Here is a 14,512-nt window from a genome sequence, read left to right on the forward strand (position 1 = left end):
TTTTGCCTTTTTATATTTACTTTTCTGCTGACTTTAAAAAAGGGAAGTTATTAACTTGGCTGTATTTTTTTGTGCTTGTTACTGCTTTAAATTTATAAAGATGAAAATATGGCTTACGAAACACAGTTTATCACCAGTTCAAAAGGTCACGGGCTGCATATTTTTCTATATTACTTTTTCTTTGTCAAATAAATAAACTATTTTATAAACTTAATTAATATTTTAAATAACTAAAATAATCGTAAATCTATGAACGCGAAGAAAAAGTAGTTTGTGAGAATGGATGCGTGGATAATTAATTGTTCCTTATTAACGTTTTAAGTTTTTTGTTGAGACGTGAATTGTTAATAGGTAACAAGAGACAGTTCTACAATACGAGTACTAGTCACTATCGTATTTACTAGACACCCAAATAACTTAGGAAGTTTTAAATTAATAATTACCTTTTTAAAAAATAAATGGAAAGGTACGTAATAATACGCAAATTGAAGGCATTTTTTTAATCGTAAAGCTATTTCTAGTAAATCGCGGTTAAACATCGCTTAGTGCCGCAATCGGGGGTCTATAAATAGTGTCTAACGCCACGGCGTCGCGACCTTAAGATGCTTCTACACTTGCTTTCATTTTTTAGAATTATTGTTTAAAAAAACTAGCCAACACAAACAAAGCTTGTTCGGAATTAACTGTGATTAGAAAATGTCCAATGTATCTACATAACATGGTACAATTGACGCATTTATTTATAAACTATATATAGATTTTCGCTCGCTACTTCACTCGCGTAGTCTACGGAAATTTTATGTGAGTTTTCATCACGGTAAAGAGCAGTCTAATTTAGTAAGGATTAAATTCCAAAGTTGAATATAGGTTGATTACAAAGATGTTAAAATCAACTCGCAAATTATTGCATGCAATAAAATATCATTGAGTTCGGATGATATAATATTATGTAAAGATTGACTGCTTATTGAAATAAATAGTTTGAAAATTTAGACATTTGCGGTTCTATTTATTATGAACATTCTTTCAGGTTATGCAAAAGTGTTTGCGAACTTCTCTGTAGTTGTCTTTTAAGATGCTAAGAACATGATAACTTGCAAAGGAACTTCCAAGTAAGGTTCAGCGAATGAGTTCTTGTTTCGTAAAAGGTACGGTATTTCAGATTGCTTGCTGGTTTTTTCTTGATTTTCTATCGCAAAGTCATAGTTACCGGATTGTTGTACAAAATTCTAGTACTAGTTTATACATTGATTTAAAAATATATAAATTTTCAAATTTTTTGTTCAGAAAATTTTATTACGATACTAGCTAGACGCTCGTCCCGGCTCCGCCCGGATATCAAGATTCCTGTTTTATCCCAAGGGAGCATTTAACGGGCATAACAAATATCCTATCAACCAAGTCAGCTTTTACCCTATCTGTATACCAAATTTCATCAAAATCCTTTCCGTAGTTTCAGAGTGATTAAGGGACAAACATCCAAACAAACAAACTTTCACATTCATTATATTACATCACACTAGGATGAAGTTAATTAGAATAAAGTACAATTTTGTAGTTTAGAGCTAGTTATTACCGTTCAGTGCTGCTGTGATTACATGTTCTTCTATACTTCTTGATCGATAGAACTATACAAATATGTTATTGATGCACCGATTGAAATTAAATTATCATTGATTACAGAGCACAGTGCCCAGTGATTTCAATGAATATGCATTTATTTTCAGCAATTGTCAAAACGGTAATGCAGTAATCATTGCTGATCAAACATGATTCGTGAATGATGAAGATAAGGTTTAATTTAAACTTATACGCTACTAGAATAAACTCCTACTGATTTGGAGTATACTTGTGTAGATATGGTGATGTTATTAAACTTTGTAGAAAGTTTTTTATATAAAGTTTTCGATTCCGAAAACAAATTTAAAAGTTAAATAAAAGTCAATCCTTCCACCTTATATCTTCAGCAAAACTTACTAGCAGCAAGAAAACATTAACAGCTAAGATGCTGCGCTTAACTTTCTGGAAAGAAGTTAACAATATTTAAAATACATTAGTGAGCATGTTAATTTTTTATTTATTTTTTATATTCATGTATGTGTGTCGATAAAAATGTATTGTATTAGGGTCTTAAAACCACAGTATATTATATTAATTCTTCTCCTTCGATTAACAAAATGTCCAATGTCCGTTACAATACAACATTGAATGTACAAGCCCCTTGCTGCGAGGTCGCGCCAAGGTCGCAGCTGGCGTGCAGGGCTGATCGTAAGAGCCTAATAAGGGTCTATTTCGGGAAGTTATGGCGCGAATAAATTTGTTTTGTCTGATATACGGCGCTTCGGAACTTCGTGAAGTTTGTCGGATAGGGTTGTGTTTTTATAGGAAGACAATTTACTCAGATATTTTATTCGGTATTATTTTTGAAATGAATGTTTTATTTTTCCTGAGAAGGGTCGCGTAATGTTTTTTGTACTTACTTACATACATGATGTACATACATGATATTGTCATTGAATGCAACCTTACATAACGCCTGATGTAATAATGAGCGGGAATCGTACGCTGGATACGATTCCCGCACTCGACTGGTTGTGATAATGTTCTATAAAAATGTAGTAGGTATAAACTGTATAGAAGCCATGGGTCTAAATTTACAAAACTGCATACTCGTAGTGTGTAAAATTTGTTAATGTATTAATTAATTTTTTATTATGTGTATTAATTAAAACGTAAAAAATAAATCAAGTATAATGTTAGATGCACCTTCTAGTAAACAAGAAGATGAACCTGCCCGGTTTTATTACACAATATAACAAATAAACACACAAGTAAGTCATGGAAACGTAAACAGGGTTTAATTAAAACCGAAATGGGAATCTGGGTGGATAGAGGGAGGGCGGCTGACGACTCCAATTTATCCAGCATACGATACTTTAGTATTCTTGCCAACAAGTTTTGCGACGCACGACACTTTATTATAACAGACTAACTGGAACCTACGGCTTCACTCGCTTTGTACCCAGTTAGAATGTATATTAAGTGTTATCAAGACTATAATCTACCTCCGTATCGAATTCCCTACCGACCCAATTCCATAACAGAGGTTTTTGCTTGAAAGGGTAAACAACATCTATGTATTCTCATTTATAATAATAGTGCAATTGGAACTTTCAGATTTCAAATCGTACGTTTCAATACAAAAAGCAGTTACGACATCGTATCTGCGAGAGTTGAAAATTCACCACTATTTACAATAAAGCAATGTACCTGCCTTGTGCCATCAGCAAACATTAATAATTGCGTTTTTTATTTCCGCATAATAAATTAAATTACACAGCATCAGACAAAACAATCAAGTATTTAGAAAGACTTGTGTTTTCTCTGCTAGACTTATAAGCTGAGCAAGCAAACAAGCATACTGGTTTATACGCCATGAATACGTTATTAAAATATTACAAAGCTAAAGAGTTTTTTTCAACGAGATAAACTCACACAAATAACAAGTTCAAAATTAAAAAAAAGGTTTTTTTGTGTTGCATAGTCCATTTGTTTTGGTGAAAGGCAAGCGGCTATAAGAGTTTGATCTGATTTGATTTCATACTTACAAATATGCTCGGAGCATCGATGAAAAATACTTAAAGAAAACTTGAAATTGAGCCCAGACTATTTATGTATGTGTGATGACAGACTACCTCCGTCCAGCTGGTGCTCATAATCAATATAATAATCTATGCCTAGTGGCTCGCAGTTGTCTTTGCACTGTAATTTATTTCCTCAGTAATACATAGCCCACAATATACATTGTCTCAAAAAGTAACTTAAAAATAATCCGACAATTATTCTTATTCAAAGTTTTTCTCGATGTCCCAGCACGTAATTGTGGTAATAATTCAAATTCGCCTTATTCCCATCCAAAGAGACTATAAATCTTGCTCCTTATCCATGACATAGAATAGTAGACAGTATATCGAAGGGATAAAGTGCTTTTTTGTGAGACAAGGTAAGTTGGCTTTTTTCTCAATTTTTAGAGGACAGTCGTTTGGTATTCGTGATAAAAATGCTTCGTAGAGGTAGTTTTAGATACTGGGAAAGCGAAACTGAATGGCATTATATACTTTAGGAGAGAGTCTAGCTTTTGTTCTGAATTTGAATAAGCTCCATTAGTTTTGTACAAAATGGTCCGATTATCCAGGTTTCATGAAACCTCCTGCAGAGTTTTGATAGCAACGACGTTCCATATATATTATATAATCCTTATCCTTGCTAATATTATAAATATGTAAATATGAAAGTGTGTTTGTGTCTTTGTATGTTTGTCTTTCTTTCACGTCGCAACTCCATAAGATAATTTTTATTTCTGGTTATACGGATTTTCCTATAACTACACGGGTTATGTCGTAAGTAGAATAACGTTTTTTCCAATAAATGTATTGAAAATTAATAACACCTGTATTTACGATTGTCAATTAAACATTTAATGTTTCACTTGCTATAAACTTTTTGATTTTCTATACGATATGTTTCGCTGTAATTTCGTGACCTTAGAATAGCCAGATTTAACTACAACCTTTCTCAATTAAATTAAATAAAAAAAATTAAAAATCTTTATTACTTTAAGATAGATATAAAAATCACAAGTAATACGCACGTGTTCAAGGTTCTTAAAGTTAAAAGTGCGAATGTGTATCCATTGGATCCCGCACTAGGCAGTGCCTGTCCTGCGGGACCATAAACGAGTAACATTAATAAATATAAAATATCAGAACGGCGACAATTTCGTGTCTATTACTTAAAAATTCCATAAATAAATACACTTAATATAAAATTTTATGCAAATTCAACCGTTTATACCTATTTACAATTCAATAGATCATAACTAGTATATGAATTGAGACATGATAATTTAATTTGTGTTCGCAAATCCCACAATTAATAACACAAACGGATGTCAGTTCAAATGCCAACTTTAGTTGCACGCACAAACTGATTGACGGGGAGCATTTGCATGCGTGTGTATAATTCATTAGCATTTCAAGTGCGAAACGCTCGCAGTCCTGAGATCTCGGCTCTCTTATTGCATTCTCATGATTGATTTTTGACTAATATAATTAGAAAACACTTATTCAGGACAGAAAACATACAAAACAAGGAATCTCGAGTAGCAGTTTTGACTGATGATAAAATTTAGAATAGAGATATTATTTTCTAAACTTTATGAGTTCGAAACAGCCATTTGTCAAGTATTTGATATTTTTTAAAATACATATCCTTTTTTTTTGCATAAAGTCACTTGTGTAGAAGGGATGCTTTTTTGATGATTTTTTTGTATTACATTATACTCGTTATCAGTAATTAATTATATATTAGTATAATAAGTTTTTCTCTAATGAACTCGGGTTACATTTCAAAAACATTTATTGCCTTATGTACAATAGAACAGTGTACAAATTTTATTAATTGGTTTGAGCAAATGACTTGTACTAATATTCTGGCGTCACGAAGGATAAATTGTAAATTAAAAAAATAACTTTTCAGCCTACGCATGTTGTTTAAATATTAAAGTTTAGACGGATAATTTTGTTAATGTGCCTACCCCATGAAATAATCGCCTCTCTTTCTGTTTAATTGCAGATTAATTCGATAAACGAATAAAAAGTTAAATAAGTATATCCTGATGTAATATGCCATTTCTTGTGTAACGAGGGGACAGATTAATTTATTTTAGTTATAAGACAAAATACGTAAACTGTATTCCGCCTCATGATCGAATTTTTCTATTCTTTATATTTTTTCGAAAACTAATTATTGTCATACATAATATTAAAGTTTTTCTGTTCACGTTCTTAGCATGTATTCATATTGAATTAATATATTTATTTAGCTTTACCTGTATGTATTTATGTCTTCATTTCTCTATTTTAACCCACATTAAACGGACAATACAATAATTTCATAAATTTATTCTATTATATTGAAAAAGATTGCTAAGATTAATTCATTTTCATACGTATATACGTATATTATTTTAACAATGTATAATCATATGTTTAGTGCACAATACATCTTACTAATCAATATAATACAAGTATACTTTTACCTGTCTGTATAACAAAATAAATAAAACATGCTTCCCCATTTCTTAACTAAGCAACCACAATGCGGCGCAACGAAGCGAGACACATCAAGTATAATACTTTCCATGGGCAGATACATTAAAGCGAATGGCCCTCTCGACGAGGACAATAGTCACGTAAATAATTCATGTCAGTGTGGGCCAGCATCACGTAGGAAATTGGCGGCAGGTGTGTTGAGACAGCCGGAGTGTGACCGCGGAGAAATTGTATTGGCCACTCGTAGGGAATGCGAATAATATGTTATTGTGATATCGCATTTCATATCCGAAGGCCCGTGTCCCTTAATGCCGTCGTCAGTCCTTTCATATACCCTTTATCCTTTTTTATAAGCAACACACTTTCTGAGACATTATCTATGTTCGTAGGCGGAGATGTTTGTATGTTCAGTCTGATAAAAAGGTAAGAGAATGTATACATAAAAATGTATTACTGCTTGCTAGTAGGGACTACCAATTTCCCATAAAATTGCCGTTATAAACAATTCTGTATAAACTGTAAAAGCTAAGATTCTTATTTATGATAAAATGTGTATATTTATGTAAAACTTCATTTATTCAACTAGACATCATAGAGAAGCGCTGTTGTTGAATCGGAAACCAGCAACCAAGAAGAGAGAGTTTGTTTTTTTCCTATTCACGTCGTATAAAATTTTATGTATTAAATAATACTTCATAAAAAACCGTGCACTTATTCTAATTGACAACGTTCGAGTAATTATATTTATAATTTAATTATACACAGGAAATAGATGGTTTATAATTTAAGCAAGAGTAAAGATCAAGTTTAAGTTTTCGCATTTCGCGTTTAATAACTTAAGCATACCATTGTTAACTTCATTCAGCTTAACGCCGTTTTACTTAAATTGCATAAGTTTCAGCTGATAGGTACTTAAGTATGAATTAAACTTGTTGCGCTGTGAAACGGAACTCATAAATAACTATTATTTACATTTTGAATGTATTTCAGCAGAGATTAGTAACTTCTACCCGTAAGTCGGACTTTGTTATAGTGTATATTTTTTCAAGTATGGTTCACTTCCTTTTACTTAGTTACTAAGCTAATAATCATAAGGCTATAATTCAAAGTTAAATAATATGATGAATTTGAAAATTTGTTTGGTTGTTTATATTTATATTACGTCGCAACGGAGCGACTTTATGACATGATTATTGTGTCTGGAGATAATTATAAGTTATGAGATGCCTTATTGCCGCTGTGAAATACTTAAATTCTTAGGCATTTATAAGCCGCGGGTGAAAAGCTAGTAAACATAAATGTAATATAAAAGCATAGATTTTCCTAATTTTTTTATTTAGAATCTTATCTTAATTTTGTGAAATATAATAATCATTTTAAATTAAAGTAGATTAGTAAGATGCGTAAGTATTAAAGTTTTTTTTCGAAAACAGCATTAAATAGCCTTTATTTTATTAAGTTATATGTCAGGTTTTTCGTCCTCATAATTATTAACCTAATAATAATAATGTATAAATATTCATTATACACCAACATCCAATTAGTGTAGTGGTTCGTATATCATACACACCTATAGACCAATAACCGGTATTAACCTGACACATATCCAAGTCCTTTGATATGAATACATTGTCGATGCAGCATCCCCGAGTTGTCTAAGACCGAGTTATAGAGGACGCTGGGGGATAATAAATCATATTGTGTGAATATGTATAGGTTTATTATACGAGATTTCTTGAGACTGCGTCAAACGATATATTTTAAGGTCTTCTTAGCATAGATTTGTTATTTGTATAAAGTTTTTGTTAGGCGGCTACCAAGTGAGTCACTATGGCGGACTTGGAAGGTTTGCTAGCCCTTTAAAAGATGTTACAACAATGAGATGAAGAACGTAGAAGTAGAAGTGTTATGGTTTACTGGAGAAGTGCGTTTTGAATTATTCTATGACTCACAAGTAAGGCTCTCTCTCCCTTTAGTTAATTGGTAAAATGTACACTTCACTTAAGCTTGTTAGCTTCTGTAGGTCTTATTTCTATATGTCTAAGCTAATATTATACGGAGCATTTTATTTTGGGGTATTTGTAAGGATATAGTCACAAACTGTTTAACGAATTTTAAATTTCCTTTCTGGATTGCCATATTATAGTTGGGTGGACGTATTTTTTGTTTTTATTTTGTTATAACTCGATGCAAAGCCAGGGTCAGCGGCTAGTAATATTTTGAGAGATTCTCTATGGCTATACGTCAGTTAGATAATAAGAAATATAATGCGTCACTCTTCACATAAACCAAACTTTCGTTGACATTTTCACAAAATTATGAATATTCAAGGTGTTCAAAAACAATTCACCGGAAACACTCGAGGATAAACAAAAGAAATTGGACTTCGACATAATTGAGAGATTGTTTCGCGAATAATAGAAAGGCTGATCGGGATTTATTCGATAGACTTGTAGTAATCTGATTGCGACGTCTCAAGTAGTTCTGTGATCGAATCAAAGAGGCTTTTTCTGAAATTTATATCGCCTCGTTTTATTTTTAGTTTTGCCTCGTACCTTGTACCTGGGAAAGTTTAAAGTCATTAAAATTATTGAGCTGCATAAGTAAGAATCGGTGTGAGAGGAATGTGAATTCCATCAGTTTTAGTGCAGAAATAGTATCGGGTATAGCGCTATGGGGTTGAACTCATTACTCAACGTGACTGGAGAGATGGGCCGACGTAGTTCGTACAAGTTAACTTAACAAAATGCAAAGGCCTAATCTAATACGATAGAAATCCTTTAAATGAGTATTGAACATTATTTAGCAGTTAATGCACGTATTATAAGTACCAATTACCAAAATGCATAAAAACAAACAATCATTGGAGTCTATAAAACGTCCATATGGGTCAACAAATACTCCTTTAAAAATATTCAATGTACAAAAACTGTCTGCTCATTAATTATTTATTATAAATTGTAATGTACCTTTAGATAATTTTCTTAACATGAAGCATCTCGACATCTTGAGAAATATTCGGTAGCATACTGCAAACAAATTATACATGATGTATTTGGCTCTAACCGTAACATATTTTGAATGGCTAGAACAAAGCATATACATAACTTTCAGGAATCACAGATGTGGCCCAGTAAGGGCGCGTTCACGTGACGCACACACGAGCAGCGACACAAGTGTGCTTCATATTTATAGTTTTCCTTTTGTTTTTTTTTATTCCACCACCATTATTTACCACGATCTAGCCTGATGGTAAGCTGAGATGTGATCTTAGATGGAGCGCGCTTCCCTAGAAGGTACCTGTTCACTCTTCTCTTGAAGACCTCCAGATTGTACTCGTCGGGGAACACAGACTCAGGAAGCATGTTCCCTTGCGGTTCGAATAAAGAATGTAATTTCCTCAATCAGTTTATTAAGTAAGGTACCAACCCCCTTCATATTAAGCTAGGAAATTGTTTAATATTTCTATATTCCTTGCATGTTAAATTACAATTATTTTTAGTACTAGTTTTTTGTTAACGTCAGTTAAAAAATTATTTCTTGCTTACTTTTTATAATTTTAGTAACAAAGCCGAAACTTGAAACGAATAGAATGCTATTAGATTTTATGTCAGATTAGAGCTTTTAGATTGTAGCTATCAATAAAAGCGTGTGCCTTATTAACAATAATTTGGGTTAATTTGCTATCGCAATCGCATGCAGTAACCATTGACAGTTGCGGTGCGTTTCAACAGCGATGTTATGTTGCTTTCATTACTGTTTAATAGACCTATAATATATTAGCAGTACTGTATTTAGACTTAATTATAAATGCTATCTGCTTCGCCTTATTGTTGTTTTATACTACATATCATACATTTTTATAGGATTTGAAAGTTTCATAGGATTGTTCTTATTAGCAATGATTAGTTATTTAAATGTCCAACAAAAGGCCCCTGTTCAATCCATGGGTTTTAATTAATAACATGTAAGTGTATTTATGTCCATATATGTGTATAATTAACAAAATTATCTTACTAATATTATAAATGCGAAGGTTTGTGAGTATGCGTATTTGTATGTATATTACTCTTTCACGCAAAAACTACTCAAATGATTGCAATTAAATTTGGTACGTAGCTAGCTGGACAACTGTAATAACACGTAGGCTGCTTTTGTCCCGATATTCATGCGGGATACAGACTTGCGCGGGTGAAACCGCTTGGAGCAGCTAGTTCGTAATAATTAAGTGTTCTTTTACGTATGCATCTCTTACTACTCGAGGCAATGTTTCCGCCACTAAATCCAGTCTGGTTTATTTCTTGCCCCACATAGGGCCGCGTCGCTGTCACTAGCGCTATGCCCCCACCCGACTCCACACTCGCCGTGCGCAATTTGTCTCAAATTGTCCCATTTCCTCGTGAACGTGAGAGTGATTTCCGTACAGCGTCTATATTTTCCGGTAAAATTTTTCCGACAAAAGTTTCGCTTCATTAGTTGAGTGGCGTAATTAATCAGCGGCGGGCTTTGACGCGCGATAATCCATTGCGGAGATTTGCACGTGTAAATGTACGATTTCCGGTTGTGTGTTAATGTGTTTATATTATATGATTTATAGTCATGTGGCCCGGTCGTTAACTGATGTGTTTTTCAAAGATAATAATTTTAAATTCGCTCAATGAATCTCATTTACAAAATATGCAATATACTATCATAAAATGACTAAATATTAGTTCTCTTTATAACGTTTCAAACAATACAGTTTCAGATTAAAATCATCAATTAGTTCATACAGCGTTAATGACGTTACCTGTACAATAAATAATAGTATAAATTGCTTTGTTTGTTTGTCCAGGTTTGTTGATTCAGGAATTAGTAGAACGATTCAAAGGTTCTTTCACGTGTTGGACATGTATGTGAACCTTGAGTGATACAGGCCATATATAGGCCCGTGTTATACACGGGTGAAACTGGGCTGAATGGCTAATGATAATAGTAAATCCCAACAATAAATACACGTACTTCCATATGAAACAGTCTGCGTTTTCCTATCAAATAAACCAATTCCTATAGCTAAACTAAGAAACAATTATTTTTAAGAAATGACAAATAAAACATACAACGAATAATCGATTTTATTCTTATGACTTCGAATCGGAATTTAACCAATATTGAATATAAACATTTCCTTAACTTGAGTTATATAAGATAACATCTGTGTAAAACTATAAACGTATGCAAATTGGAGGTAAAGCAAACCCCAGACTTTGTATTAAATCCTATTACGAACAACAATAATCCCGAATGAAAGGTGAGGTGCTTACGCAGACAGATTACGCGTTTTCATGACTTTCTAATTGCTCTATTAAATCCTATCGGGATTAATTGACCTTGTCTTTACAAAATGTCTTCACACACATTGAGAAAAGTAGTAGAATTGTTTTTGTGATAATTAATAAGTATTCAGACGATAATATCTAAATATCGAAAGTGCTTCTAAAAGAAATCTACAGGTAGAATGAATCGATGGATTGAGTTTTAAGTTGTTTTAGTCACTGGATACCCTGCCGTATAGGAGAGAGGAGGGAAAAAAATAAACAAGTGTATGAGTAGTTCTTTATATTGCGTAGGTATTGATATTACGGAAGGCTGAACATTTTGAATTCAATACTTTATAGCTTACAATACGACACGCGAGCTATTACTTAAGATTACTTAAGATCTGTGTCTCACCATCAAGTCAAGTAGTGTTGTCGTATTCAAACTCAAGCATTTATTTATTCAATTAGTCTTCTTATAAAAGCGCTTTTGAATCGTCATAAAAAGTTTGAAAGTTTACCAATTAAATAACATGTTTTATAGATTTAGAAATTAAAAATCATAAACTCTGAGTATATAGCTTAATTACTATAATATAAGGAATGCTATTTAAACCGGTGAAGAAAAAACAAATTGTTATATCAAAATAGAGCACAGATATGTTATCAGCATGAAAAAATGGTTGCTGATGCACGTATTTGATGGTCAAATTGCAAACTCTCAAATGTGCACGCAAGACGATGAAACATAACATGTGCAATAAATCTATATTATAATATTCAAGACATGATATATTTAGTATCGCGACTCTTACAAAGGCTTGTGTACATATTTTATAATAAAAATTATTGAGATGTTCAGGAGACAGACTATGTGTTAAGCACACACACTTCATACGCACAATTATGTAGATCTATGATTGCTTGTTTCATTAAGGTTTAAGTCTTCGTCTACAAGCAGGTCTACCTGCTCGAGGCTCTAGGCCTATTGTACTAAATTTAAACAAAGTCAAAGTGTCAGTAAGTCTGATTTTGTTTTGATTGAGATAACTTATTCTATAAAAAATGTAAAAGGGTTGAAATTTTTTTGAAATCACTGTTATCAGTTTCACACTCGTATCATACTTTGCATTAATAATGAGATTATCATACAAACTATATTTTGCAACAATATCAAAGTATGAAAATATTTAATCCCACATCGCAGTAAATTACATCACATTTATACGCTGCGGCATTTCGGTCTGTGATTTAGAGCGTTAAATGGACTTTCAAGCTTTTAAAATTCAATTAAAAATGTTATAACGTCATACGTGTGAGATAAAAGTTATTTTACTAAATGCAAACGGATAATAAGTTTTTATGCAAATATAATATGCTTTTGAAAGCAATTAATTTTCGGAATTTGTACTTTACGTTACCAATTTCTTTACACGAGTTTTATGAAAAAAAAATTATATTGAACAAAAGACTAAAGGATACTAGAAAGCAGTTTCATAAATTACTTCGCAGACAAATACCGTAATGCACCGTCTAAATAAATTTATATTGAATTTAAAAATAAATCTACTCTCTATTCTGCTCTTACAGAACTTTTTTGAAATAACTGACCTAGAAAATTGCAAATAAAAAGTGGATCGCAGCTTTGGTTTACCTTCGAAGCCGTAGAAGCCGCTCGCATTGCCTCGCACTATGATATTGTACGTCTGTTTGCTTGATAGAAATTTATCCACTTTTCTACATAACAGTTACACCCGGTGTAATAATATGTACCACTCGCACATTACGTTTACGAGAAAAATATAACGCGTAGACGTGCTACGCGACGCGGCTACGAAACAATACTGCCGCTCGGCTACGGCCTACGATGCTACGAGCCTTATGTGCCGTTACTTTCTAACTTGCTGTTGTTTGTACGTGCGTCTCATTCATCTCAATATCTGGCCTGTTTGCTTAGGCTTCAATCGGAACTATTGTAACCGTTTTGTCGTAGAATTTTTCTTTTGTTCAACGTGCGACGTCTGGATTTTGTTCGTGAGCTGCAACACATCATGTTATAACTCAAAATGTGTTATGATTCGATGTTTTCTTAATCTCCTTATTTGTTATTGAACATTTTTTAAATTAAAATACGATTACACCCATCATACGAACATATATTCAAGTAAGTTTAAGTCAACTTTTTACTAAGAAATAAATTTATATTTCTGCTTAGTTTTTTGGGGGAAGTATGAAATTTGTTAGTTGAAATTAAAATTTGCCAGTATAACATTGCAACCGTAGAAACCACAACCAACCGCCAATAGAACATCGTAAGAAATTAAAAAAAATGTGTACATCAATTAAGTCGATTTGTAATATCAGGTAATATCAGGTTCAAGGTACTCTATACGAAGCACGCATTCGTTTTCACCCGATGCGAGAGTTATCCAAACACAATCGGACTACCGAACGTCAGCCAATCACTTGTGAGCTTTAATTGTTTTAATTAAGCCGACACGGGCTGCGCTGGCGAACTTCCGTGTCCACAGCTCAATTGTAAATACGCTGACGAACTGTATGTGTCTGCATATATAAACCATTTTGATACTTTCAGTAAGCACATAGGAAGTTATTCGTTAAAATTCTTTGACTACTGTTGTAAAAGTTTCGAGATATCTTCAACAAAATCGTAAATAAATTAGCATGATACTCTATAAGTGACAGGTTGCGTCTTTTACTTAGAATAACATACTTTGACACTTTTATTATCTTCGGACATGGGATTTAATTTTGACCAAAATTATAAAATTTTAGAGTTAAGATGTTGGGGGCGTTAGCGGTGTCTCTGAGAGCGCATAATGCTGCTAATAATCTTTTGCAACGTGATTTTTGGGATACGTTATCAAAGTACCCAGTAATAAACTGTTTTTTTTATACATAGGCATCAAAATGGTTTGGTTTCTACTGTTGCATTTTTTATGACAAAAAATAAAAGCATACATGGACGATCGCTTCTTTAAAAAGTAATCCTGCATCAAAAGTTTATTTTAGTTTAGTTTTTCTTTTATATTACTGGACATGAATGATGAGTGATATTCAGGGGTCTATTTTTTCATATAA

General features: G+C 32.7%; 1 protein-coding gene across 1 annotated transcript in view; it reads right to left on the bottom strand.

The window, feature by feature from the left end:
• LOC119838041 (octopamine receptor beta-3R-like) overlaps positions 1–13,992 on the bottom strand; it is a 29,225-nt gene extending 15,233 nt beyond the window's left edge. Inside the window, exons 1-2 of the mRNA XM_038363854.1 lie at positions 13,877–13,992; positions 13,065–13,147 (exon numbers count right to left, since the gene is read on the bottom strand). Coding sequence (XP_038219782.1) covers positions 13,065–13,147; positions 13,877–13,992 — 199 coding nt within the window. The remainder of the gene's footprint in view (positions 1–13,064; positions 13,148–13,876) is intronic.
• Positions 13,993–14,512: the final 520 nt, after the last annotated feature.

The sequence above is a fragment of the Zerene cesonia genome, chromosome 29 (genome assembly GCF_012273895.1).
Source record: "Zerene cesonia ecotype Mississippi chromosome 29, Zerene_cesonia_1.1, whole genome shotgun sequence".
Taxonomy (NCBI): Eukaryota; Metazoa; Arthropoda; class Insecta; order Lepidoptera; family Pieridae; genus Zerene; species Zerene cesonia.